Genomic DNA, 27980 nt, shown 5'->3' on the forward strand with positions numbered 1-27980 from the left:
TGGCAAATTTGAACCAATAATTTCTGCTTGTAAACTCACTGAAAGGTTGAGTGTCTTTTACAGTTGAGGAGAAGCTGAAGAATTAGCCTCTAAACCTCTCAATTTTCAGATCTTTGTGCAATGATTGAGTCAGTGCAGAACAATAGATCAGAAACCTCTGCTTTTATGGTGCTTATATGTTCTGTTGAACCAGCATAACTCAAAATGTGGTTGGTAACGAAGGCATTCTTTGATTACTTCCAATACTATTATTGAACTACATTGTCCATGGAGTTTTCAAGAAACAGAATTTGATTTGCTACTTTGTCTTTATTAACATTGCAGATAACATATACATATTATGCAAAGTTCGCTTTAACTTAATATCATTACCTCAGTTTAAATTAATTTGCAATTTCACCAAGATTAAATAAAATTTCTCATAATATGATACTGCACTTCACCTTTATTATTTTCTCAAAAGATAATTGATCTTGCACATTTTTAAGGAAGCAAATTAACTCTGAAGATTTTATTATATATCACCACTATCCTGTCATAATTTTCTTATTGTAACCTTGCTCAGACCCTGTCAATTTTGATCCACTATTCTCTAATCCTGGGCTCCCTGCTCCAAGTTAATAATATGCTTACTACTCCTTTATCTGCACCTTTTGTATTATGTTACACTGCAGTCACAGTGAAGCAGTGCATCAGTGTGAAATTTTGCTTCTCAAATCACCCTAATAGGGGGTTAGTGTATCTGGAGGCTCATTTAACAAAGATGTGCTTTTAAAAAAAAACCTCTTCAAGTCAATTGTTGTGAAGTGCATATGCATGGTAATGGCTTCATCCTGCTCACACATCAATTCCAATCAACCAGAGTGACCAAATTGCCTCAAATTTAAAGCATCAATCTTTATTTTCTCTACGTGTGTCAACTGCTGTTCTCAAAACCTATTTCTTCAGATTCCTAACTCTTTCACAAAGTTGCTTTTATTTATCATCATGGACTCTACAGTGAAATGGATTACATACATGGAAGTATGCTTTTATAATCCTCTGGAAGGGTGAATCAAATCAAAACGGATTCGATCAGATTTTCTGTTTATCTTGTCAGGGTGCAGTACTTACTCTACTGGAATAACAATCCAGGGGTCCTGGGATGAAATTTCACTAAAACAGGTTATGAACTTGAGCTTGGCTTGTAGCTCATCCACTCTAAACATTCATTCGCTCCCCCATTAGTGTTTTGAGGTACATTGATGTAATCTAGGAGACATAACAGGCTTCTCTGACAGCACTTTCCAATCTCTAGTTATTCCAAGCACAGGAACACCACTACCTGTCGGTGTTCCTTAAGGGACAGCTAACTAGAGCAAATACAACCCTTCATTCATTCATGCTTGGCCTAAATATTGAAACAATCAATAGCAATCATAGACCGGTAATAATTGTGTGATAATCAATACTGCAAATGGACAGAAGGATTTGTGTACTATCACCAGAATGACCATGATAGTTGTGGGCTTCAATTTCTTCACTGTTCCCTTACAGAAAAGGTTACAAGCCATCACTATCTGATGAGCTGCCCACTGTACTTGATCAGAAATGAATGCTTTCAGGTCTGATATGGCAAATCGAATGTGCAGAAATGTGAGAAGATGCAGAGAGTTGTGGATTCACCCCAATAAATCATGGGTACTCTGGTCGTATCTACAGGAGGTGCTGTCTCAAGAAGGCAACAAAATCAAAAATCCCCACCATCCAGGCCATGCCATCTTCTTACACTTCCAATGGGCAGAAGGCACAGAAGTCTGAAGTCCTACACCACTAGGTTCAAGAACAGCTACTTCCCTTCAACCATTCAATTCATGGACCAACTCTACTCACTACCTCTATATAGTAACTGTTTTGATCACCCTATAAAATGGGCATTTTTTTTTGCTCTAATTGTGTTCCTTCTTGTCAAGATAGCATATTATTAATGTTCAATTTATGTTTTTCTTGTGAATACTGCTTACCCGGTGCTATGTGGCTGTGATGCTGCTGTATGTAAATTTATCATTGTGCCTGGGCATTTGGTAATAAACTCCACTTTGAATTTTGAACTATGTAACATATTCTCCTCATAATTTTGTGGACAATTATGAATCCCTTTGCGCCCCCCCCCCCAGATTCTAACACTCACCAGGGCAATTAATAACAGACCACTAACTTACTGACCCACATATCATTGGGTTGTCAGAAGGAACTGCAGCATGGACTGCAGACTTACGCGGTTATTAGGGCAAATGTGCATACAGGAAGTCAGAACTGAACTCGTGTCACTGGTGCTGTGAGCAGCAGCCCTACTATCTGCATCCAACCCTTTCCACTTCAATTGTCATCAATTAAATTTTTATGAGCAGGAAAATTCAACCAAGCGACACAAGGAACAAAGTGTTGTGAATCCTGGATATGCTTTGCTGCTTTGTCTAGACCGAGAACTATGCAGGCTAGGAAAGTTTCACCGTGCAAACCGTGCTGATGGAGGAGATTGCTGCGGAGTTTCACTCATGTGTGCATGTGTGTTGTGTATGCGCATGGCAGGAGGCTGCCCCACTAAGCTTTAAAACTGTTCAAAGAAATGTTACTATGTGATCACTAATACTAAAAGGGGATTATCTTCCTTTCCACAGGCAAAGAAGATTAAAGTAGAATGCAGCAAGGATTTGCTTTGACATTTTCATTGCTATTGGAGCCACATTCTCATTAAAAGCTACAGCCTAGAAATTCTATCGTGCAGTCTGAAATATCTCTGCACTGAAAAATGGATTTTTTTTGTAAAAAAATATTCTGATAGCTCCTTTCCAGATTTTTTTCACCAAATCCCCCGTGTCAGTGATCTGTGGAGTCTGCTGGGCATATGCCTTGATGTCAAGATTTGTGCAACACTTATTCTCATGGCACTTGCATCAGACTGTACCACACAAAGAAGCCCTTGGACAGTGAGGTAGGTCTGAATTTGAAGTGTAGGGTTCAGGAGCTTCACATACAGTTCTGTCCCTACCCCAGAGGCACCCACTATCTTCCCAGTTTATTCCTCCTATAGTGCATTTAATCATGTGCAATCCCTCTTCTCCCTCACCCCCACAATCATCACATATGCCTCATCAGGCACTCATGTCAATTGACAGGATCCCAACAGGTTCCCGGACCATCTCACAGCGACTCTTTCATCAGCAGATTCAAACCACCCTGACTGAATGCTACCCAAACTCTATCCAAACTGTCATCCTGCTACACCCTGGATCACTTTCTGAGTAAATTGCCCCCAACTTTCCTCAGTTGCCTTTCTCAGCTCTCTGCCTGATCAACTCCCCCAATCCAAAACTCTCTTGCTGATTGCTGCCTCCCCAAATTCTCTCTCTGACTCACTCTATCCAACTCTTCCCAACACTTCTGACTTTAGCCCCTATTGACTTGCCCAACTCTCTCCCTAAACAACCACTTCCAACTCTTGACCCACCTTATCCTCACAACTCAGCCTCTAACTGAATGATGACACCTCCAACCCTTCCAACAACCAATTCCTCTCCCAACACTCTGCCTGACTGACTACCCTTCAACTGTGCTCCTAACAAATTGCCCCAATTTTCCCTATGACTGACCTCTCCAGATTTCTCCCTCACCGACTGCCTCCAACTCTCACTCCAGCCTCTCTAGCTCTACTTTCATCATCCCCTTCTGATGTTCTCCTCTTCACTTCATCTCTCTTCCTTACTCCCTATCTGTGGAGGAAATGCCATTGTACTTCCCCGTGTATTGCCTAATTAAGACCATCAGAACACAAGAAATGGGAGCAGAATTAGGCCTTTCAGCCCATTGAGTCTGTTCCACCATTCCATCGTGACTGATTTATTATTCCACTCTACCTCATTCTCCTGCCTTCTCCTTACGACTAGTCAAGAACATATCAACCTCACTTTAATTATACCGAATGACTTGGCCTCACAGCTGTATGTGGGAATGAATTCCACAGATTCACCACAAACTGGCCAAAGAAATCCCTCCTCACCTCTGTTACAGGTGGACATCCCTCTATTCTGAGGCTATGCCCACTGGTCCTAAACTCTCCCACTATAGGAAACATCCTCTCCACATCCACTCTATTTAGGCCCTTCAATATTTGATAGACTTCAATGAGAACCCCTTCATTCTTCTAAACTTGTGCGAGCACAGGCCCAGAGCCATCAAACATTCCTCATATGTTAACCCTTTCATTCCTGGAATCATTCTCAGGAATCAATCTCTGGAATCAATCTCCAGGCTAACTGTCCTATTTTTCTACCTCTTTTTCTCAAAGAGTGGAGGTCATTTACAATTTTCCAGTCCTCCAGAGCCATTCCAGAATCTAGCGATTCTCGAAAGATCACTACTATTGCCTCCACCATCTTATCAGTTACCTCTTTCAGAACCCTGAGATGTTGTCCACCTTGTCCAAGTGACTTATCTACATTGAGACCTTTCAGCTTCTCAAGCACCTTCTCCTTAGTAATAGCAATTACATTCACTTCTGCCCACTGACACTCGAATTTCTGGAATATTGCTAGTGTCTTCTACTGTGAAGACTGATGCAAAGTACTTATTAAGTTTGTCGCCATTTCTTTGTGCCTCATTACTACTCTCCAGCCTAATTTTCCAGCGGCCCAATATCCACTCTCGCCTCTTTTTAATCTTTATATATCTGAAAAAGCTTTTAATATTCTCTTTTATATTATTGGCTAGCTTACCTTCCTATTTCATCTTTTCTCTCCTTATGACTTTTAAGTTCCCTTTTGTTGGTTTTTAATAGCTTCCCAATCCTCTAACTTCCCTACTAATTTTTGCTATATTTTTGCTTTTATGCTATCTTGGACTTCCTTTGTCAGTCATGGTTTCCTCATGCTCCCTTTAGAATACTTCTTCAATATTTTATTACACAAACATTGGACCTTAGAAATGATTGAGTATCATTGCCTGAAAGCCTGGACTGAGTGCCAAGTACAAGCCTCATAGTGCCAGTTCAATGCTCCTTGCAATTTCCAGGTCAAGCACTTCTCCTAAAGTGAAGGGAGCAATAAACTGAAAGAGCTGGCACCCCCCTCGGTACTAATGGCACAGAATTCAGCTCAGCTAGCCTTAATAGCCACGGTCCCCACGTTGCTTTACACAACTTATTTGATTATTATTTTCTATTTCTTTCCTCTGCACTTCATTGTTTCACTCTCCCTAAAGTTGCTTCACCACTTCTTGGCGTAGCGAACTGTATATTCTTACCGCTCTTTGGGTAACTGCAAACACCTGTCCTAAATTTCTAGTTTGGATTGGCATCATGTTCCTGTGCTGTACTATTCTATGTCCTATGATTTATTGGTGACATTTCCTGTGTATATATATGACATATGTTTCTGTGTATAAATGCTGTCTCCCCAACTGGTCTGACTCCAGTAGATTGGACGATTTCATACTTACACTTGTTTCTCCAGTGGGAGGGCGGGATCTACTCTCTCAGGTAAGGTGGAGCAGTGCTCTGGAGTCTGTGTCTTGCTGTATTTCGATCCTCCAGCCAGGGGACTGAGCTGCTTCTGTTGCCTCAGTCGATCTTTGGCAGAAGGAGAAGACCGGTCCCAATCACAGCCATCAAACTGAACTGTAAAAACACAGAGTAATACCTCAGTTATGAAGTCTAAAAACTAGGCCACTTGACCAATAATGTCTTTACTGATTCTTTGAAAAAGCCATCCATTAGTCCGATGCTCCTTTTATAAGCTAAAACTGGAACATCCTGAGGAAACCCAAACAGTCACAGGGAAACTGTGCGAACTCCACATAGACAGTGTCTGAGGTCATGAATGAACCTGTGTCACAGGAGTTGTGAGGCGGTGACGTTATTAGCTATGCTTCTGTTGTTGGGGTGAGTGCAGTTTCCTCTACACATTAGTGTTTGTTCTGCTGTTGAAAGTAGAGGAAGGACACGTCTCACTGGAGGAGGTAAAGTATGAGTCTCCTATGCAGTCTTCTCCATTTGGAAACTGAGGCAACCTCATTCTTCACGATACTCCTGGCAGTGAGGAATATGAGAAGTGAGAAGTACACTAAACTCCAGATTGACTAATGTGCCAAATTGGAATGGAGTCAACTGAACCAGTGAGTCAACTGAAATTTCACAACTAAGAGATTCTTACAGAGGAACTCAAGAACATGTTGGACCACTGGCTCAAGAAATTAATGGTATTAGATTAGTAGAAGGCTCTAACATCGGCAATCAGGAATTCATAATTTGCGTCATCAAATGGAAGCCTCATTATGGCTTACCCACATTTATCTGATCTGCCAAGAGTTTCCAGCGCTCTCTGATTTTGACCCTGTGGTTCAAACAAAGAGGACAGGTTTTTATAGATCAAAGTCTACTTCACAAGTTCCAGTTACGTCATCTTCAATTTTGGCCATTTTAATTGCTACTGAAATGGCTTCCTGAGGCTGCTCAGTCAGTGATGAGCATCAGGAGCCAGGCAGAGGACTGCTGAAGCAGAACTGACAACAAAGTGACCATGCTTAGCAGCTACCCGGACCTCATTAACAACCAATGTCATAGGACCTCTTGCATTCTAGGTCAACGTGGTGAACTTTCATATCAGCAGCGCTGTATGGTCGCACACAGCTGCCTCTGAGTAGTTTCTACAGCAACTTTTAGCAGCAGACAAAGACCACTGTAGGACAGATAAGATTTATTCCTAGTCTGCTGAAATGTAATTGGAGTACTGAGTGCAGTTCTGGCTGTCACACTATAGGAAAGATGTGTTGGTGCTGGAGAAAATGCATAGCAGATTCACCAGGATTCTGCCAGGATTGGGGGACTTTAGTCATGGGGAGAGAATGGATAGGCTGGCTTGCTGTCCCTGGAGCGAAGGAGGCTGATGGGTGACCTCAGAGATTACAAGAGGCTTAGATAAGGTAGATGATCAAACAATCTTTTCAATGGTAGGATTATCAAAGACATGAGAACATGTGTTCAACATGAAAGGAATGAATCCTAAAGGGGATGTAAGGGGAGTTTTGAATTGAGTGACTGGTATCTAGAAGGTGCTTCCAGAGGAGATGGTAGAAACAGATACAACTACAATGTTTTTGAGGCCTTTATAGAAGCACTTGAATAGGCAAAGCATAGAAGAATACAGTGTTGACTTATGTAGGCAAAAGGGAATCATGTAGATCGGCAAAAAGTGTGCATGGATGAGGAGGAGTGAGGGAACTATTTCTGAGCTGGGATACTACTTCTGAGTAGGAACAATGGAAAGAGGATCCTGTGGATAGCACTTTGTCTACAGAGGGAGTGAGCAGATAAAACATCCTTTTATGCAGTGGATTGTGGTCTCACAAAGCATGTTGCCTCCCAACTGTGCAGAATTCTCTCCCTAAACCTCACCCCTTTTCTGCTCCTATACATCTCCTTGCTGCCTCTCACTGTGCCTGTACTTTCTGCCCTCATTGCATGTGTTTCATGTTCTCCCTTTCTCATTCTGCAATGGATTTGAAACATTGCATGCTTGTTTAACGGTGCAGACCGAACAGGAGGGAGCAATTGATAATATGCTAATTGATTCAAACCAAACAAGCCCAACCCCTACCCTACTCGAGACTTGATGCCTTTCCCTATAAATTCCAGCCTTTAAATACCCTGGCAAACTTTTCTGTGTTCAATCATAGATGAATTATAGAATGGTCACAGTATGGAAAGAGGCTCTTAATCCCCTTTGTGTCATGCTGGCTTTCTATGAGATCAACTCATTAATTCCACCTCCTGTCTTTTCACTGTAGCCTTGGCAATTTTCCCCCAACATATATTTGTTCAATTCCTTCTTGAAGGCCACATTCCAGTGTAAAAAGTTTTTCTTCGTGTCATTCTTAATTCTTTTTCCCTTTACTTTATACCTGAGACTTTCAATGCTCAGCTCCCCTAACAACCAAAACATTCATCTGCTATCCACTCTGTCCAGTCTGCTCATCAATATATACATTTCTGTTAGATCTCTCTTCAGCCTTTTTCCCCTAAAATACTGCCTCGAACTCTCCAGTCTATCTCTGTAACTATAGCCCCTTATTGCAGGTACTATCCTCTACATTCCCTTTAAAGCCTATCCTCCCCTTTAATATGAGGTGCTATGTAAATGCAAGCTTCTGTTTTCTGCTCTCATCTGGTATTTTTCAGGATATTTCCTCTCGGGTGTAAACACATTGAAGGTTGTGTTATTACGTGTGTACATAATGAAGAACTGCAATTCCCAGTGTGCGATGCGGGCGGTTCACCCAGAAGTGGAAGTGACATTGGTGAGCTGGTCACACACACTCAGGTCGAGCTGAAGCCATGAGTGGGTCACATGAGATTCTGTGGAGCTCGAGTCATTACTAGAGAGTACTATAAATAAATAAAGAGTTAGCATTTTTACCCACATTGTATATCTTCATTGAGAACAAATTTAACAGAGGGTGTTGGCAAATTGATTCATTGTGTGGAGCCTCATAACTAAATCCAATCTTGGCCCATCTGGAACCTCTGGAGAGTGATCAGCAGTTAACTCACTGTAGACAACGATCACTAACAAACCAACAATGAAAATGAACTTGTGAGCCTTACACTTAGATGGGAAAGTGATTTCCATTCCATTGGTCTAACACTGGTACACTAAAGGACTCAAAAGCATGTATCAACATACAGCACTGACAATCAAGATCACAGCCATGGACTATCGCAGCTGCTGTTGTTTTCAACAAGAAGGTGATTTATTTGGCAAATATTTTTTCCTATTTCAATTCATTCACAGAAAAGGGATCTGTTGGAAACTCCAAGCTTTCAGTTGAATCTCTTCCTGCATCAGCTGTGAAAGAGTGACATGGCTTTCTGGATGAGGCCACAATGACAATACACAGGATCCACAAGCTGCCATTTCGTAGTCCCATCCTCTATACTCTGGCTTTGGAGGCTGTCAGAGTATATAAAGATGCACCACCTCCATATTCTACTGTAGTTGGTTAAAAAGAGAATTAAAAACATGCAAAACTGCAGTACCAGCTGTGAAGCACAGTGGTCTGATTTGCTTTGTTGATGCCCCTCGGTTCAAGATACAGTGATGGTCCATTTTGTAAACCAGCTCATCAGCTGCACCCCTAAACCCAGGTCAGGTCATACTGTAAGATCATCCACAGGAGGAGCAATATTAGCATACTGGTGGACAGCTGCACAAAGGTAGACTTGAGGCCCACTACCCTTCAAGTAGTATGCACCAGAGAAGGAAGAAACCTACAGGCTGGAACAGGCCAGTGGAGATAGTTTCTTCTTGGCTGTCCTCCTGAACTGCTCAGCAGGTGACCATAGGAAGTTCTGGCTATGGTGTTAAGCAGACTGTGTCCTTGTAAATCTAACGCTCAGTTTTGGAAGACAAATGGGAATGCAAATAAAAGGAAACTGGAAACTTAGCATCTATGAAAAAAATGGGAAGAAATTGTAAAGTCGCAGTCGCCAAACTAAGCTGGATTTTTCACCTCAGCAAATGAAGTTCATCATGAGTTTTCTGGAGAAGAAATTTGACCACTGTTTGCATGGGCCAAACATGTTTTACACAATGTACTGTGCTTCAGAAAATCACTGTCAATGCCTTCAAAGAAGTTGAATTTCTACCATAGTATTTGTATTTTAGTAAACAGGTGAAATTACTTTGATTCTTAAACCATTTTGTTCTGACAGTTCAAAGACTTGATGGGTTAAATGGCCTCTTTATTTAATTCCATTAATCAAGTAAATGAAACACATCTGGGGTTCTTCCTTCATTACAGCTGAGGGAAAACTCTGCCCATGGCCTGCCAAGCATTGCACTGTAAATTAATATTGAAATAAGAATAATTGGTATAATATATAACTGCAATATAATTCTAAATTCTGGGAACAGGCAATTCACGGTGGGGAGGATCAGGAACAGGAAGGGCAAAGGATGACGGGGTGTGAGGCGATTCCATGCAAGCAAGCTGGTGCAGAGTGGGGGATGGGATAAGCAAAGCAAGCAATCACCTTCATCGCTCACTGAGTCATCCTCTAGCTGTCCCACAGGAGGGGGCCAAGGGAGCTCTTTAATTTCCTTAATCTCTACTGCAATGGTGATCATGGACAGGTTGGAGAATAACAAGGGGGAGAAAAGGTGGGAGAAAAAGGACAGAAAGAGCTGAGAAAGGTCAAACAGCACACCCTTCTGATCTCTCCATTCAGAGATGATCTTTAAATCTTGCCCAGCGTTTATGCATTAAAATGACAATTATAGACAATGACACCCTTTAACCCCAGCAGACTTCCCGTATCCCACCATTGCCACGACCAGACCGGTTTGCTCAGCTGCCGTGTGTTCACAGCTTCATTTGTCAGCATGGTCCAGTGCACTGGGCGGGAGGGAAAGGGAAATCACAGGATCATTCAATCCTGAATTGCTCTTAGGCACAGCATCCAGACTACAGGTAAAGTAATAGGCAGCCTGGAATCCCTCCTGGCGAACCCGACATGAATGAGCTCTTAATTAAAAGCAGAGAGTTCATTTCCACAGGCTTTCCCCCTCAATCAGTTTCAGAAACCCCGGAGGAGCGGACTGTTTGGTGTGAAGATACTGCAGGAGGGCTAACTTTGGAAATCCCAGCCCCAGAGTTACAGCAAGATGTTCAATAAATATTTTTTTCCTAGAAGCCTTCAGAGCGGATAAAGCATAACCAGAGACCTGGATCAGAACTTAACTCTGCACCTCAGTTTGTAATTAATTTGCTTGAAGATTAATAAGATCCAATATAAGTTAAAATCTTCCTTTTACTGTTTACATTCTAAGTTTGAGACTTCATATCAAAACAGAAATAATAAAAGTAATTGCATTTATAGAAAAATTTTATAGACGTTATATATCCTAAAGGATTTTTACATTCAACTAATGTTGCTGATGCACCATCAATAACTCACGCCGAGACTTAGGAAGTGAGATATCGGCTTTTATTGACTGAAGAACAACACTACATCCTGGGGAAAATGAGGGAGAGCAGCAGGCCACAGTCGCCTTTATACAGGGGTCTGTGGGAGGAGCCACAGGGGTAGTCAGCAGGGTCTTGGGAGGAGCCACAGGAGCAGTCAGACAGGTATATCTAGTTCACCACAGTTGCGTGAAGTGAAATGGAAGAATGCAGCACGCTTTCTACACTGTCTTTCTGTAACTAGTCCCCTAGCACAAATGCTCCCAAGCGTTTTCTTGTTATACTTGGTTAAAAACTTCAAAGAGCAAAAACATGTTCTTTTAAAATTAAAATGTCAATCAAACTACCACTTCCAAGTTCCTGGAATTGTCAGGGAAGTTAGAATATTTGACTAAGGCACAAAATGTCTATTCCATTGTATCTCTGGAGCTCTATTTAATTGTATTGTGGCAATCTTTCTTATCTTTACTGAGCTGAAATCAAAACACAAGGCCTGCCACCTCCTGTTTAAATTTATCCTTTTACAGGACTTCAAAAACTATGGAATGGTCACACATCCCGAGTTCCTTCTGAAAATGTGTACGAATAGAAATTCAATTACTTTAGGTTTCACGTCACCATGAGTATTTTGTGATGCAGTAGCTGATGCCAGTCACCATCAGTTCTCCATTTGCAGCTTTCCTGGGGAATGTGAACTATGTTGTCCTGGCAGCAATCATTGCTGGGCATTCCCAGGACAACCTGTTCTTCACAACGTGGGATGGATCTACCAGGGCAACTTCCCAAGTTACCTTGCTACCTTCTGGTGGCTACTCAGCAATCTCTCTGCATTTCACCCTCCTAGACTCCATCTCCAGAACCTATGCCATAAGTGGGGGCATTGAGACTGGACCCAAATAGAGGACACAGACAGTGAAGTACTAGGAACAGGACGGGACAAAACTAAAGGATGGGACAGGTCGCAGACTAGGCTAGGGAAGCAGGACCAGGACGAGGGACTGGGATCATGGAGCCTGGGGTGGACTCCAAGCCCAAGGCTTCAGCCTGGGGTTCTTGGAGCTCGAGGCTTGGATAACTCAGAGGCTGGAGCTTGGAGGCAGACTAGGAACTGTACATCAACACAGAGCCAGGACTTACCCTTCGACAAGCCGGGACTCATCTTTAACAAGACACTAACATGAGACTGGACAGTACATAGACATAGAGCTGGGACTTATCCTTCAACAAGCCGGGACTCAACTTTCACTCCACACCAAGGTGGGACAGGACCATCCATTGGGTAACAGCAGAATGGCCTGACTTACCCAACAAAGGCAAAGACAAGACAAGACAGATTCCCCCCCCCCCCCAGGGTAACAGCAGAACAGCCTGACTTACCCCACAGAGGTGAGCACAGGACAAGACAGATCATCCCACAGGGCAATGGCAGAACAGCCTGACTCACCCCACGGGGCAAGGACAGGAAGAGACAAACACCAAAGAACAACAGACAGTTCCATCTCTGCATCACGGTTGCTCCAAGTCACAGTTACGGCCAGCAACCTTGACTGGCTACAGAAACAACCGGATCCCTGCCTGCCACCCAGCTGGCCCGGGAAACTGCAATGGCAGCTCCGACTACTGACAGCAAGGCTCCAAGAAGCAATGGTTCTCCATCCCAGCCTAAAGATGGCAAGTGGCCATACTAGCCTTCCACCAGCCATTTGCTCCCAGGAAAGCTTGACAAGACAACCCCCACCCCAACCACATTCAATCCCAGGGCCACTTATATTCCCAGCCCCCAAGATGAACATCAGGTACGTATGTTTAAGTCCAATCGAAACAAGAGACAGTCGGAGGACCCGGAGACTGGAGTCTGTGGACTGGACCGTGAACCGGAATGCGGACTTCGGACCGGACCATGACAACCTAGCTCCCTGATCTCCAACCTTCTGAGCCTGCAATCTCCCCAAGCTCATCTATGACACTTCATTCTTCTGCCTTTGCAGCCCCTAATTTACTGGCCAGCGTGGCTTAATACCAACTCTGCTCTATCCTTGTCATTGGCTGGGTAGCAGTGCTCATCACCCACCTAAACGTGACACGACAAAAGTCTTCCCAATGTCTCTGTAACTCCATGATAAACATACAACAGCATTAGTACACTAGGTCTTTGAGGAGATTCGGCATGTCATCAAAGGCTCGTGCAAACTTCGACAGATAGAAGAATGGTGGAGAGAATTCTGACCAGTTGTATCAGAGTCTGGTATAGAGTTTCCAATGCACAGGATCACAAGTGGCTACAGACGGCTTTAGACTTAGCTCCGTCATGGAAACAACAAATTCGAAGACAATAGACAGTAGGTGCAGGAGTAGGCCCTTCGGCCCTTCTAGCCAGCACCACCATTCACTGTGATCATGGCTGATCATACACAATCAGTACCCCGTTCCTGCCCTCTCCCCATATCCCTTGACCCCGCTATCTATACGAGCTCTATCTAACTCTCTCTTGAATGCATCCAGAGACTTGGCCTCCACTGCCTTCTGGGGCAGAGCATTCCACATACCCACCACTCTCTGGGTGAAAAAGTTTTTCCGCATCACTGTTCTAAATGGCCTACCCCTTATTCTTAAACTGTGGCCTCTAGTTCTGGACTCACCCATCAGTGGGAACATGCTTCCTGCCTCCAGCATGTCCAATCCCTTAATAATCTTATATGTTTCAATCAGATCCCCTCTCATCCTTCTAAATTCCAGTGTATACAAGCCCAGTCGCTCCAATCTTTCAACATATGACAGTCCCGCCATTCCGGGAATTAACCTTGTGAACCTACGCTGCACTCCCTCAATAGCAAGAATGTCCTTCCTCAAATTTGGAGACCAAAACTGCACACAATACTCCAGGTGGGGTCTCACCAGGGCCCTGTACAGCTGCAGAAGGACCTCTTTACTCCTATACTCAATTCCTCTTGTTATAAAGGCCAGCATGCCATTAGCTTTCTTCACTGCCTGCTGTACCTGCATGCTTGATTTCATTGACTGATGTACAAGACATCTTGAAGGGGCAGTGCAAGTTGGCTGTATCCATCACTAAGGACTGTGACCACCAGGATCATGCTCTCTCCTTGCTGCTAGCATCAGGAGGAGGTACAGGGGAATGAAGACCCATACTTCCCCTCCACCATCAGATTTCTGCATGGTCCACTAGCATGTCTCTAGCCCTCTAGTCTCTAGCAACACTAGCCCATTACTCATTGTCTATTTATCTATCTATGTATTAAGTAATTTATAATAATGTTATGTCTTTACTCCATACTACTGTTGCAAAACAACAGATTTCACATCATATAAGACACTGATAATAAGCCTGATCCTGACTGTGAACATGAGAATGCAATATCTTTGAAATCAATCTGGATACGTTGGAGCCGTTCCAAAAGCAGTTGACATTGAAGTGGTTGTGGGGGTAGGTCTGGTAGAGGAAGGGGTCAGCTTATGTTGGGAGCTGAAAGAGCCACATGGCTTACTGAGTGCCTGCCAAAGTCAGCTTTACAGGAATGTTGTAACTTGATGCCAGCATTCTAATGTATATGGAGAGTAGAGGACAGAGGGATTTCCTGACCTGCTGCAATACTACTCTTTCTCGTGTCCTACATTTGCCCGGAGGCTGCATTTATTGGTTGAAAAAAAAGAGTATCAATGCTTGCTGGGTCAGGTGTTTCCAGCAAATGTTGTGTCTTTGAATCAGTTAAGACTGAGACTAATATGCTATTTACTTAAGGAATAATAGTCCAGTTGCTGACAGGCTAGACAGTCAAGGGCAAATGTTAAAGTTTGGCTTATTCATCAAGCAACCTGCTTTGTGTTGGTTAAGCAGGCAGATTAATGCACTGCAAAAGCACACATCATGGACATGTACACCCAGATATACATATATATGTCTATAGTGAACAATTGCATACATGTGAGTGTGCTCAGACATTTATGTGTATGAGGGGTGATTGATAAGTTTGTGGCCTAAGGTAGACGGAGTCAATTTTAGAAAACCTAACACATTTATTTTTCAACATAATCCCCTCCTACATTTACACACTTAGTCCAGAGGTCATGGAGCATACAGATTTTGGACCTCCAGAAAGTGTCCACAGCAGGGGTGAGTGATAAGTTTGTGAAGTTCGTGGCCTAAGGTAGAAGGAGCTGAGTTATTAACTTCAAGCTTTCTGCATAATCGCTCAAAGAGTTGACCTGCATGTGCATGTAACGAGAGCTGTATAACTCATCTCCTTCCACCTTAGGCCATGAACTTATCAATACCCCATCTGTGGACACTTTCTAGAGGTCCAAGATCTGTATGCTCCATGACCTCTGGACTAAGTGTGTAAATATAGGAGGGGACTATGTTGAAAAATAGATGTGCTAGGTTTTCTAAAATTGACTCCTTCTACCTTAGGCCATGAACTTATCAATCACCCCTCGTATATACGTATGTCAATGTGTGCATATGTGATTGTGCATTGTGTGTACGTGTGTGTTCTTCAAGATTTCTGCACAGGTGCATAGTTGTATGTATATCCACGCCAATGACGATGCTACACAGATTATTTTGAGTCAATCACAGTGCATCACGTCTTTTTGACTTTAAATCATATGTCAATTTGAGTGCAATGTGCTAGCTAGGATGTTTGATTAGCCAAGTTCATAATATTCAAGTCTTCAGACTGATTTCTGTGTGATTATAGACACAAGTGAGCTCTTCAGCTTTTCTGTTTCTTCCTCAAACGAATCAACTCTAATCTCTGCACGAGGTTCACAACTTCACATTCAGTACATACTGTGAATCTTTGAAATTCTCTGGCTTGGAGGGACATGGGGGGAAATTATTATGTTTCTGAACACTGAGGGAAGAGGGAGAGTGCGGGAAAATGTTGCTATGGTAGAAGATCAGTTGTCATCTTGCTGGAGAGCTCTAGTGCCAAGCTCCTGCTCCTGTTTCTATTTTTCTTATAACTGATGCAATTCCTAACGAGAAGAGTAAACATACCCACTTTCACCACGTCACAAAACAGAAATGAAAACCCTGCATGTGGGGGTGTGAGCTTCCAGTGTCTCTCAACGCCAGGAATAATTAGTCGTGACAGATGTGGAGGGAAGAAGGTGGGCTGGTAGGGTGAGGTGTGGTCTTAAATCATCAATGGGTTTACTGTGTGCTAATGTATGGCGAGATTAAGGGTTAAAAATCTGTCCAAATCAATCTGGGATTTAGGTTCTCACGGGTCAACATTTTAACTATATATTTAATATATCTGTCACTCGTCATGAGAAATGCTTTTTGGACTTTTATCCCATATCTGGCCCATTTATCTTTTTAATAACAATCTATTGAAGGAACAAGTGTCTCAAGCAGCATGTGTGGGGGTGAAAGGAATTGTTGAAAATTTTTAGTTTGGACCCCTTCATCAGTCCTTCTTGCAGATTGCTTGCTGCTCCAGATTCTAACATCTGCAGTCTCTTGCTTGCCTAGATACATCTGTGCTTGGCTCCTATTAATGTGGTTTGGGATACTTCATTATGGCCGAGGTGCTATTTAAACAGAAGTTGTTGGTTTTCTAGTGTCTCATGAATGTTTACGTGCAACAGGCCTGCTGCCTTCTTTCCCCAAACTCAGACTTTGTTTGGAGGCACTGCTGATTTAATTCTCCGCATAATGGGTGCAATCCCTCATTGCTAAGAGCAGCTGCTGACAACGTTAGAGAAGAAACAGAACATCATTGCAGTGTGTCACCACAGTTTCATTACGTTAAAGTGCCAGATTGTAATTTACAGGCCTACCTTTCCTGCCGGCGCTGCACATATTACAATAATTGCAGGCTGTTCATCATATCCCAAGGCTACTTTTTAGTGTGAAAAAAAGCGATTTACCCCCTATTAAAATGCATAACTTTACAAATCATGTTAACGGGTTGTGTTCTTTTCTTCCTCATTTTCACACTGTATGTGATAAGAATGCAAATTCAGAATTGGTCTGACATCCCTTTTCATTTACCTCAGTCTAACACAGACTAAAATATTAGTCTATGAGAATATTTCAAGGAAGGTGGCCCCTTGGGTATTAACTGGTACTGGCAGGCAGTGCAGAACGAACACTTCCCTCTACAGCTCCATTTCATCAAGAATTATGGGAATTCGAAACTGTCATATTAGTCCTAAATAATAATTACGTATTGCAAACTCCTTGGCTGTTCATTTCATTTCATTGTCCTTGGAAGGAACAGAGCAACAGGTGCAAGCCACTGAGCTACAGCATGTCTCCAATTACCTATCTTGATTCTACATCCCTTAACACTTTTATCTTGCCAACATATGTCAGTAGCTTGTATTTCTTTCCATATCATCTCTACTTCCCCTGCGTTTAAGTGTACTTGCACTTTTGATTTTATACTAGAGGCCAGAAGATTGCCCTATGTAATTCCAGATAAAGGTATTAGGGCTATGGGGAAATGGCACAGAAGAGGAGTTAAAGCCTGGGGTAGATCAGGCATCATTTCATTGAATGGTGGGACAGGTTTGAGGGCTGAATGGCCTATTTTCTGGTGTTCTTATCTCAGCTTTTATAACAAGCTTGCCCTGACTTAGGTGATCAAAGCCAAGGTGCCACAATTAGCTTCAGCTCCGTTGTATAAAGTGCGATAGTCGTGCAATACTTCAGTAAAACTACAAAATGAACATGTGAAATAATTTCTGATATATTGTTTTACCAGATGGTACATTATATATAAGTTTAATGCCTTCAATAAAGACAGATCCGTTGATAGCTCTATTTCAGTTAATTGTCGTTTTCATGCAGCAACACTAATGAGTCTACAGACACTACACTAGTGAAGAGTCTGTGATGTTGCTTCAGGGAGAAGCAGAGCAGAGATCCTGCATGAAGAAAGTAAAGGTTGGGGCTTTTTCAGTGGAGGTGTCAACATGATGGACATAAGGGTGAACATGAGAGATGTAACTGGACACTATCATTTCCTGTACATATGGAGAGAGTTCAGAACTTCCTGAGGGCAAATAGCATCTTTAAGAAATCTGGGCATGATACACAGCAGAAGGCAGTGTCATACATGAGAAGTGAATAGTGGTAATGTTGCTGTTGTATGGCCATGGGCGTGTGAGACATCAGTGAGTCTGCTATTGCCACAAACTTTCAAAGTAGTTGATGTGGTGAAGAGCTTTAAGAGACATTCTAATCCAGTGCAGTCAGAAATGTGAGAGTTGCATTAAGAACCAGAAGTGATTATTCTTGGATATGAGGTCCAGCTGGAGGTATTCCACACCTATTTCAATTGGTTGTAGCAGATCTCTTAGAATGTGGACTGGCAGATGAGAAAATCCAGGAAAAATTATTTGATATGGTCGATTTAACATTTGAAGGAACGAGTAACTGGGTAATTGGATTATTATTGTCACATGTCTGGGGATATCGACTCTAGAGGAAAGCTTTTTTTTCACATGCAATCCAGGCAGATTATTCCATACTTGAGTATATTCAGGGAGCTCAAAAGAGAAGTAAAACAGAATGCAGAAGTATGACACAAGGGACTGCAGATGGTGGAACCCCAAGCAACATAAGAGACACTTGAAGAACTGAGTGGGTCAGGCAGTATCTATGAAGAGAAACGGACAGGGTTGAGATCCTTCATTTGGACTGGCCACAGACCACGTTGAATATCTTTCTTTTATCTCTATTTTAAATGGCTTAAAAATTGAAGTAATTGTGCTCAGCACAGAATTCCAAGGGAACAAGAAATCATGATGGCAATGTGATTCATCATCCTCCTGACTGAATCAAGTGGGCTTGCACGTAGGTTACATCAGTTCAAAAGGCGGACAGGCTGGAAGTCTTGTAGCTGCAAAAGATGGGAGTGTTATCATGGATGTTAAGTATATGAGTCGCCTGTCCAAATTGATCTGGAACCAGCAGATATGTTGCATGAAGTTACGAGTCCCTGAGGAAGGTCACCAGCAATTCACATTGTGGTGCTATTGAGTTCACTGTTCACAAAGCCCTAAACTGAAAAAAGGAGATTTCAAGTCCTATCCAATACAGTTGTCTACGGGTACGCTCACCATAGGGAGGTTATGCGTTGTGAGACTACAGATTGGGGGTGCAACATGGTGGTGGAAGAGTATTGATATCCCCAGAATTGTGATTGTAATATAAATGGACATCATCAGCAGAAAATATACCCTCCATATGCAGGGCAAATATTGAATCCTTCGAATCTTGAGGCTATGTCCCCTAGTTCTAGTCTCACCCACTAGTGGAAACAACTTTCTTGCATTTATCTTATCTATCTCATCCATAATTTAAAATATTTGTATAACATCCCCTCTCATTCTCCTGAATTTCAGTGAGCGTAGTCCCAGGGGACTTAATCTCTCCTCATAGGCTAACTAAATCCCTCATCTCTGGAATCAACCTGCTGAATCTCCTCTGCAGCACCTCCAAAGCCAGTATGTCTTTCTTCAAGTAAGGAGACCAGGACTACACACAGTGCTCCAAATGCAGCCTCACTAGTACGCTGTCAGCCAATAAGTGGATCAATAAGTGAAGCTAGTTATGCTTCATGACATTGGGATATAAAACCAGAAAGTGTCAGTTACAGAATGGTTTGTAAAAACCACCAAGAGATCAAGAAACATTTTGCAAAACAAAGTAGAGGAAAACTGACAGTCTCACACTCTTGGGACTTTGGTAATGTTGAACCAATTGATATCCAGGCTCTTGGATGTTAACTAACATGTTAACTAATTAATTAATTCCTTAACATTATAAGTGTTACAGTGCAGTGTTGCAGTTAGTGCGACACTGTTACAGCTCGGGTCAGAGTTCAGGGTTCAATCCCAGCATCTTCTGTAGGTTCTCTGTGGAATGTATGGGTTTTCTTCGGGTCCTCTGGTTTCTTCCCACAGTCCAAAGTTGTACCCATCACGAGGTGGGGACAAGGGTGTTGGGAGAGGACCCACATGCAGGACACAAACATGTCTTTCTTAGGTTCAATAAAATAGCGTTTATTACTCGCTACACAGAAAATCGGAAAATCAAGGAGGACAAAGAGGAACACAAACCGCGGACCTGGGACTTGGAAACAGGGAACTGAGATCGCCGCGGCCATGACTTGGACAGTGGGAACATGCACCGCCGCGGACCTTGGACTTGGACAATGAGAACATGGACAGCTGCGGACCTTGGACTTGGACAATGGGAACACGCACCGCCGCGGACCTTGAACAAGGAGACTAGGTCCTTGATTCACCACCACCAGAAACGTGGACACCATGGATCGCCACAGCCAGAAACGTGGACACCAAAACACAGGACAAGGAACATTGAGCCAGGACTCTTCTTCAGATCAGGCATCGAGCCGGGACTCTTCTTCAAGGGGACAGACGCGGACACAGGGCATGAACATCAAGTTGGAACTCCGCCTTCAACTCAGGCACCGAGCTGGGACTCTTCTTCGAGGGGTAGACTCGGACAATGGGCATGAATGTCGAGCCAGGACTCCGCCTTCAACTCATCCCTGGCAGATTGACCTTGCCCGGACCCACTCTGGCGAAGGAAGACTGGAAGGGCATATTCCACGCTGAATCTCTAAATAAATGGATGTTTTTAAATTAACTGCTTTTTATGATGTTACACAAATCTTCTAGAGAACCAGGTACATTTAACAGGAATGCAGGGAAGTGGGTCTTAGTGATTGTGAACTGGGAACCCAGTGAGAAGCAAGAGTGGTAGGAACTGTGACCTCAGTTAGTGGAGAGGGAGAACGGGATTCAATGCTCCATTAAATAAGGAATGCCATAGCCAGGGAGCGCAGGAACAAGGACCCTGGTGGGTGGGAAGTGACTGTAGTAAAAATCACCCAATGAAACAGATGATGAATTGTTGAGATTTCTGAATTGTGACGTGGTTAATTATTGGAGTTTTACTGTAACAAGCTGGTCAGAGAATAGGATGAACAACACCAGATGGAAAGGCACTTTGAGACCAGGACCCGAGTCAAATAAACATCACTTGGACAGCAATTTGGCTCATTCAGAACAACTGTTCACAAATCCCAAAGGTGGGCAGTTTAGAGGAAGAATCTGTAATCTGTTTGAACAGCATGGTTCACAAGAGCTTGTGGACAACCTTAACCCAGTTACAAGGGTCTACAAACAAGGTGAGAATCAAGATGCTCAGCTTAAGCTGCGGTAGTGAAGTAATATTGATTGAATCTGGCAAGAACAATGCGGACAGAGACAAGACAATGAGAATTAGAGAGTCATGGATACAACAAAACAGAAAAAGGCCCTTTGGGCCACCTTGTCAGTGCCAAGCTATTATTCTGCCTAGTCCGATTGACCTGCGCTTGGACCATAGCCGTTCAAATCCCTCCCATCCATGTATTTAATATACTTCAAAACGCTCTTAAATGTTGAAATCGAACCTGCATCCATCAATACTGCTGTTCTAAACTCGCAGTTTCCCCTTTCTGGAGAAGAACTGTGTCTGCAGTGTTCTAGTTCTTTACGGAAGTGCTGAGTTGCTTGAACAAAAGCAGACTGAGTTGGATACAGATGATTGTATTGTAGTGAGGAGGCAGGTTGAAAACTCTTAAGAAACAACGTGATATGTTACAGTTGCTTTCGGTTTAGTAATATTGGCAAGATACAGTGTAGACAGAGTGTGGCACGATAAACTGGGGATAATCATGCTGAACAGAAAGGCTTGGAGACAACTTAGAAAGAGAAAATCAGAAGAAGTGACTTTGTACTTTCAAAGAGGACAGCAGCTAGAAGGAACAGAATGGTCTGGTGACTGCAGAAACCAGACATGGAGTTAGAATGCAATACAATGTGAAAGTAGGGGCTTTCAGATAGACAGCCTTGACAGTGATGGCCGTGACTCAATAGTTGACGAGAATGCTGACAGGAACTGAGGACCTGAGCTGTAGGGAGAGGTTGGGCAGGCTAGATTTAATTCCTTAGAGAGTAGAGGACTGACACTATAAAGTGGTGAAAAAGATCCTGAGGGGCATAGATAGGGTGAACGCACACAGTCATTTTCCCAGGCAAAGGGAAGCAAAAATTAGAGGGCGTAGGTTTGAAGAGACAAGAGGAAAGATTTAAAAGAGACCTGAGAGGTAACTTCCTCATGTAGAAGGTGATTGAGCATATAGAATGAATTGCTAGAGGAAGTGGTTAAGGCAGGTACAATAACAGTATGTTAAAAACACTTGGGCAAGTACATGGATATAGGAAGTTTAGAGGGCTAAAGATTGAAGGTGGAAAATGAGACTAACTTAGATGGGCATCCTTGTTGACATGGACCAGTTGGGCCAAAAGGCCCGTCTCTGTCTTGTATTAATCAATGGCTGGAACTCCAAGTAACAAAAATCGAGTTTGTGGTATCTAATAATGTGCCAGCAGAATGCATAATTATAACTGCTGTTGTAATTCCCAAGAACTATTAGCCTACGTAAGGTTTTACGTGAACAGTTTGTTGTTTAGAATACTGTATTTGTCTTAAAATGTATTCATAGTTATGAAGCAAACTATTTTAAATTAACAGTTGCAGAAGATGTGAAACTTGACAAAGCTAACCTGGAGAATTGATCTACTGGAAAAATGAACGCCTGCAGTGTATTTGCCAGTGAAGAACTTAACTGATGGAATATAAAGAGACTAATTGAATTTATTATCGAAATTTAAAAATGCGCATCTCTATAAATAGCTATTTGCATAATTTTATGTGTGCAGTTACTGATGATTTGCATAGGTTTATTACTTTAACTCAAAGAAGAATGTATACAAGTGTTCGTACAGTCTGCCCTCCTTATCCATGGGTTCCTCATTTGAAGATTCAACCAACCGCGGATCGGGAAAATCCGGAAGTTCTCTCTCCAGCTTTTGTTGTTTGTGCATGTACAGACTTTTTTTCTTGTCATTGTTCCCTAAACAATACAATATAACAACTATTTACATAGCATTTATTTTGTATTAGGTATTATAAGTAAGTCAGTACAGGTATTATTTAGCATCAGTTGGTCAAACGTTTGTCTTAGTATATACTATATATATTTTACCTTTCTATGCTTATAAAACACTTAAGAAATGTATGTATTTCAATAATTAAACCACTGTGTTGCTTAGTAATAATTGTAGCTTTCATCGGGGTAGGGCATTTCACATGCTCCAGTATTCTCAGTTTATCCTTTAAAATTGTTCCAATCGTTGACTGACTGTAGCCTTACGCTTTTCCAAAGACTGATGGCATTTCACCTCTTTCTGATCACTTTATTATTTCCACTTTATTTTCAATCCTGATCGTTTTCTGTCAACGGAACAGAAACACTGTGGGTTCAGCAGCAGCTGGGGGCAGCGGGTCCCAAGCTCCGCCAGGTCCTAAAGTCCACCGCACTGAGACAGGTTAAATAAGGGACTTGAGCATCTGCATTTTTTGGTATCCACGGGGGTCCCGGAACCAATCCCCTGTGGATAAGGAGAGCCAACTGTATACCTTTAAGAAATATGTAGTATGACTTTTGATACACTGTTGTTCCATTGGTGAGAGTTTTCTATCTTCAGTAAAGGATATCTGGTTGAAAGATCTATCTCTGTTATTTGCCTTAGCAATTGGCCCCTACTGCGGAATGCAAATGAACAACGTTAAATGTAGGCAGGTTCATGAAGTCTTGTATGGACAGTCTCTAGCTACAGTGCATGGAAAGCTGGTTCCCATTTTCAGGAGCAAGAAAATGCAGGTCACTTTGTGCAAGAGGAAGTCTTAGAGGGAAGGGAAGAAGTGCAGGCATTTTTGATCTCTATAGTTATTAAGTAAAGGCTTTGATTACAAAAAAAAGTTGCTAGTGTGTATGTAAATAGAAAAAGTATTGGAAATACTCAGCAAATCAGGCAGCAGTTGTGGACAGAAAAAAAAACCGGTGTTTCAGATCAATTAATAATAGTTTAATCAATCTGAAAGATTAACTCTTTGGCTGACACAATGGTGCTCCTAGCAAATCACCTGCCACATAGTGATAGAGACCTGGGTTCATTCTGATTTTGGGTACTGTCTGTATGGAATTTGACTGTCTTCCCTGTGATCCTAATGGCTTACCTCCAATCCCTAAGAAGTGTAGGTTGGTAGATTAATTGGCCTAGTTCAGTGGTAGAATCTGGGGAAGTCTATGAGAATGTGGGGTGAATAAATGTAGGATTAGAGTAAATGAGTGGATGAATTAAGGGTCAGACTCAGTGAGCCTTTTCCCATGCTCTACCACCCGATGACTCTGTTCCACTCTGCAAAATTACTAACCCAGGTGACTGACAGCACTCAACCCATTTTGATGCAGGGTCTCGACGCAAATCATTGATCATCCCTTTGCTTCCACAGACGCTGCTTGACCTATTGAGTTACTCCACCAATTTGCTTTTTGCTACTCAGTACTTCTCAAATCCATTCCCTTTCCAATGAGAAGGAAAAGTGTAGCAGTTACTTGGGAACCCCAAGTTCTATTCTATTCCAAGTTACACAATCTGAAAATGTACATCTGCTCTTTCATTATCATTGGGTCTAAGTCCTGGAATTGCATCCACAACCGCACTAATGGACCACCTTCATCAAAAGGACTGTGATGGGTCAAGTAAGTGGATTACCCAAGGATGACTGGATATGGGCAGGTGTTGCCAATATCAAAAATGAATACAGAATGATGATGACTGATCTGCTGACCATTTTTAGCAATATTATATTTCAGATTTCCAGTATCTGCATTACTTTCCTTTAATACCAGCATTATAAAAATATTAACTTGTCATTTTAGCCAAGGTAATAACAGGTTAATTTTTCACTAAAGTAGTTCGAAGAATTACAAACCAAAAGGTTAAGGTTTTGAACGAAAATCTTCCAAGTTATCAGTTGACAGCCTGTGATCTTGAAAATTAAATATAAGCCTAGAAACTGAGAGATAGCATTACTCCACGTTAGATGTAGTTTTCAATGATTATAGTGTTCAACTTCAGTTTGACCCAATAGAATCACTACCTTACACAGGGGGAATATATTGTACAAGTGGAATGAAGATGTGCCACAGTAGGAGTACAGGGGAGTTTCTTTATGCTATAATAGAGATGAAATCTTTTTGTTAAACTAATACATTAGATTTTCTGATGAAAGGTCTTTGACCTGAAATAGTAACCATTTATCTTCCTATTAATGTTACATGACCTGCTGAGTGTCTTATTTTCTGCTTTTTTTGTATTTTTTGATTTTCTGCATCTGCAGTTTTTTTGTTGTTGAGTTTTTAATGTATTTTGGGCTTCATTACCATCCAATTATATTTGTGCTCTTTCAATGACTGCACAAGCAGAAAGAACAAATAGGCTCAGATCCTCCTGGTACTTGTGCATCAGTACTAGTGGGATCATACATAAACAGTTTCTTCTCATTTGCAATATCATTTGAAATGTTGTGTGCAGGCAGCCCGTGGGCAAGGATCTGACATCTCACCTGAATGGCAGCTCTTAATGGACTTGTACAGTGCGTGTTGGGGGCATGAAGGCAAAGGCTGTATTTGAGAAAGATAAAACTATCAAAGCCGTGCTGTGGGGAGCCTTCACATCATAATCTGATCCTTGTCTTCATTTGGTATCCATGTGCAGGTGAATAGGATTAGATTAAATTGGTATCATTGTCATCACAAACATTGTGAACTGAAGGGTATATTCCTGTGCTGTAGTGCTCTAATCACCAGAGCTGACAGAGAATGTGAGTTCAGATTTATTGTTCTTCCTTAACCCAGGGTCAGTGCTAATGAATGTTGGGATCCTGGAATAAGAGTTTCAAGTTGGAAGCATTTGCTAGCCAAGAGCTCAAGGCAAAGTTAGTTCTTATATGATCCCTGTCAAGACCTCTATAGATCCCAATGCTCTTGGCAGGTAATTATATCCTTAGCTGTGCACATTCGAGTTGTAATTAATGTAGTGGCCATCTTTTCCCACAAATAGTAACCGGTAATGGACAAGTAATTTGATTTTAGTTTAAGGTATAAATACAGATCAAATCCCACTTCCTTAAGATCCTTTCTATCAAGTCTAAAGCATAGACAAGACCTCCGCTAAACATGAAAATCATAAGAACTGCAGAAAATGGAAATCTGAAATAAAATATTGCCTGATATGCTGATTTTCTTTCTGCATCTTCTGTCTTTGTCTCAGTTAAGCATCTTGTCTGAAAGGGTGGCACCTGTCACACAATATTGCTGTGGAATTGCAGTTTATGTATTTTTTGCCCAAATTCCTGGAATAAGATTTGAACTTGCAGCTTTCTGTCTGAGACACTGAAATGGTTAAAACAACTCTATCCAATAGAGCAATGAAGTTTATGAACCTTGGGCAGTGCGAAGAGTGGATGATAATCACAGAAATGTTGACTATATTGCACAGCGTTCAGTAAGATTAGACTCATAGTTGCAACATTGCTTAAATCGTTTTGCAAAGGAGACCAGCAGAGCGCTTCCCTGATGGCCGTGCTAATGTGGCTGAATAGTTGGACTGTGTATGCTCAACAGTCACTGATCCAATCCAGGTCCATGGGGTAAATTCAGATTTGGATAATGTAACAATAAGGAGGAAACAAGGCATGTTTCTGGTTGCCAAGTATCATTCAGTGTACGTGTGCATTCATGTGAGGGGATGCAAGGTGAGGATCGATTGTACGATGGTTGCTGGCCCTCTGGTGCTGCTCCTTATCAAGGTTGAGTTACTAACAAAACATTCGTTACTGAAGACAGTAAATTCCCAGTTAACAGCAATATGTGCTACAATAATACATGGAGATTCACGTCTCATGGCACACTTGCTTCTTAAAGGCACAGTAACTTGATGTGAGGCCACATGCAGTTGAGAAGCCTATTATTGAGAATTGTACAAGGGGAAAGAGTAGATCCTGAATTAGTAAAACTATGATTATAGGAACTAGGAGTGAAAGGAGAACTACTTAAAATAAAAATAAAAATGCCTCTATCACATGTTCTGAAGGAGCTCAATACACTGCACAAAATAAAGGCTTAAAGTTCAGACTAAAACTTAGTTGTGCATTTTGAGGAATTATCCATCACAGTTTGTTAATTCCTTATGTATTGGCCAATCAGTCAATGTTAGGATCTAGGTAAAATACTATATAACTGACAAATAGCAGGGACTATTGGTGCCACTTTGAAGTCGGATATAAGCATCTGAAACAACCAAAAGCCAGCCACCCTTCCTTGACCTTCAATAGTTCCACCAGTAACCTTCTAGAGGTCACCATTGACTGAAAGCTAACTAGATCAAGTACATTAACAGTGAATCCATATATAAGGTACTCCATGATGAGTTACCACTCCAGCCCCTCGAGGAATGTAATGGTCTGTGAACCACTGCCTAGATGAGGACAACATAGTCTAGTTCAGTGTTCTAGTTGTGAAACTCATTCCCCAGCCAGTCAGACTAATACATGGCAGCTGCAGTGTGTGTGATCTACAGGATCAATACAACAATTCTGTTAATATACTTTGAGAGTATCTCGGTAAGAACACCAACACTTACTACTCACACACAAACTTGACCTAGACAAATCTAATTTCTCATTCATCATTACGGGGTGTGTAGTGGCCAACTTTTCCTATGAATAGTAACCGGTAATGGACAGGTAATTTGATTTTAGGTTAAGGTATAAAAACAGACAAATCCCACTTCATGTTCCTTTAAGATCCTTTCTATCAAGTCTAAAGCATAGACAATTTCTCTTTCTAGTGCAAATGTGGTGTGGGTTGTGGCTCAGTGGGAGCAGAAACTTATGGTTAAATTTCCATTTCAGTGACAAGTGCAAAACCTTAGCTGGCATATCAGTGTAAAAATAGTGAATTCTTCACTGGCATTTCCTCTGCTTTAAGGAAGACTTGTATTCACTCACTGTAGTTTTA

General features: G+C 41.9%; 1 protein-coding gene across 3 annotated transcripts in view; it reads right to left on the reverse strand.

Annotated features, from left to right (window-relative positions):
- LOC140739992 (SH2 domain-containing adapter protein F-like) overlaps positions 1 to 27980 on the reverse strand; it is a 341159-nt gene that overhangs the window by 96560 nt on the left and 216619 nt on the right. For 2 of the 3 annotated variants that reach the window (XM_073068744.1, XM_073068741.1), the window contains exons 5-6: positions 10067 to 10144; positions 5476 to 5653 (exon numbers count right to left, since the gene is read on the reverse strand). In XM_073068744.1, the coding sequence (XP_072924845.1) occupies positions 5476 to 5653; positions 10067 to 10144 (256 nt within the window). The remainder of the gene's footprint in view (positions 1 to 5475; positions 5654 to 10066; positions 10145 to 27980) is intronic. The other variant, XM_073068742.1, reaches the window with a different exon arrangement.

This window comes from Hemitrygon akajei, chromosome 16 (genome assembly GCF_048418815.1).
Source record: "Hemitrygon akajei chromosome 16, sHemAka1.3, whole genome shotgun sequence".
NCBI classification, from domain to species: domain Eukaryota; kingdom Metazoa; phylum Chordata; class Chondrichthyes; order Myliobatiformes; family Dasyatidae; genus Hemitrygon; species Hemitrygon akajei.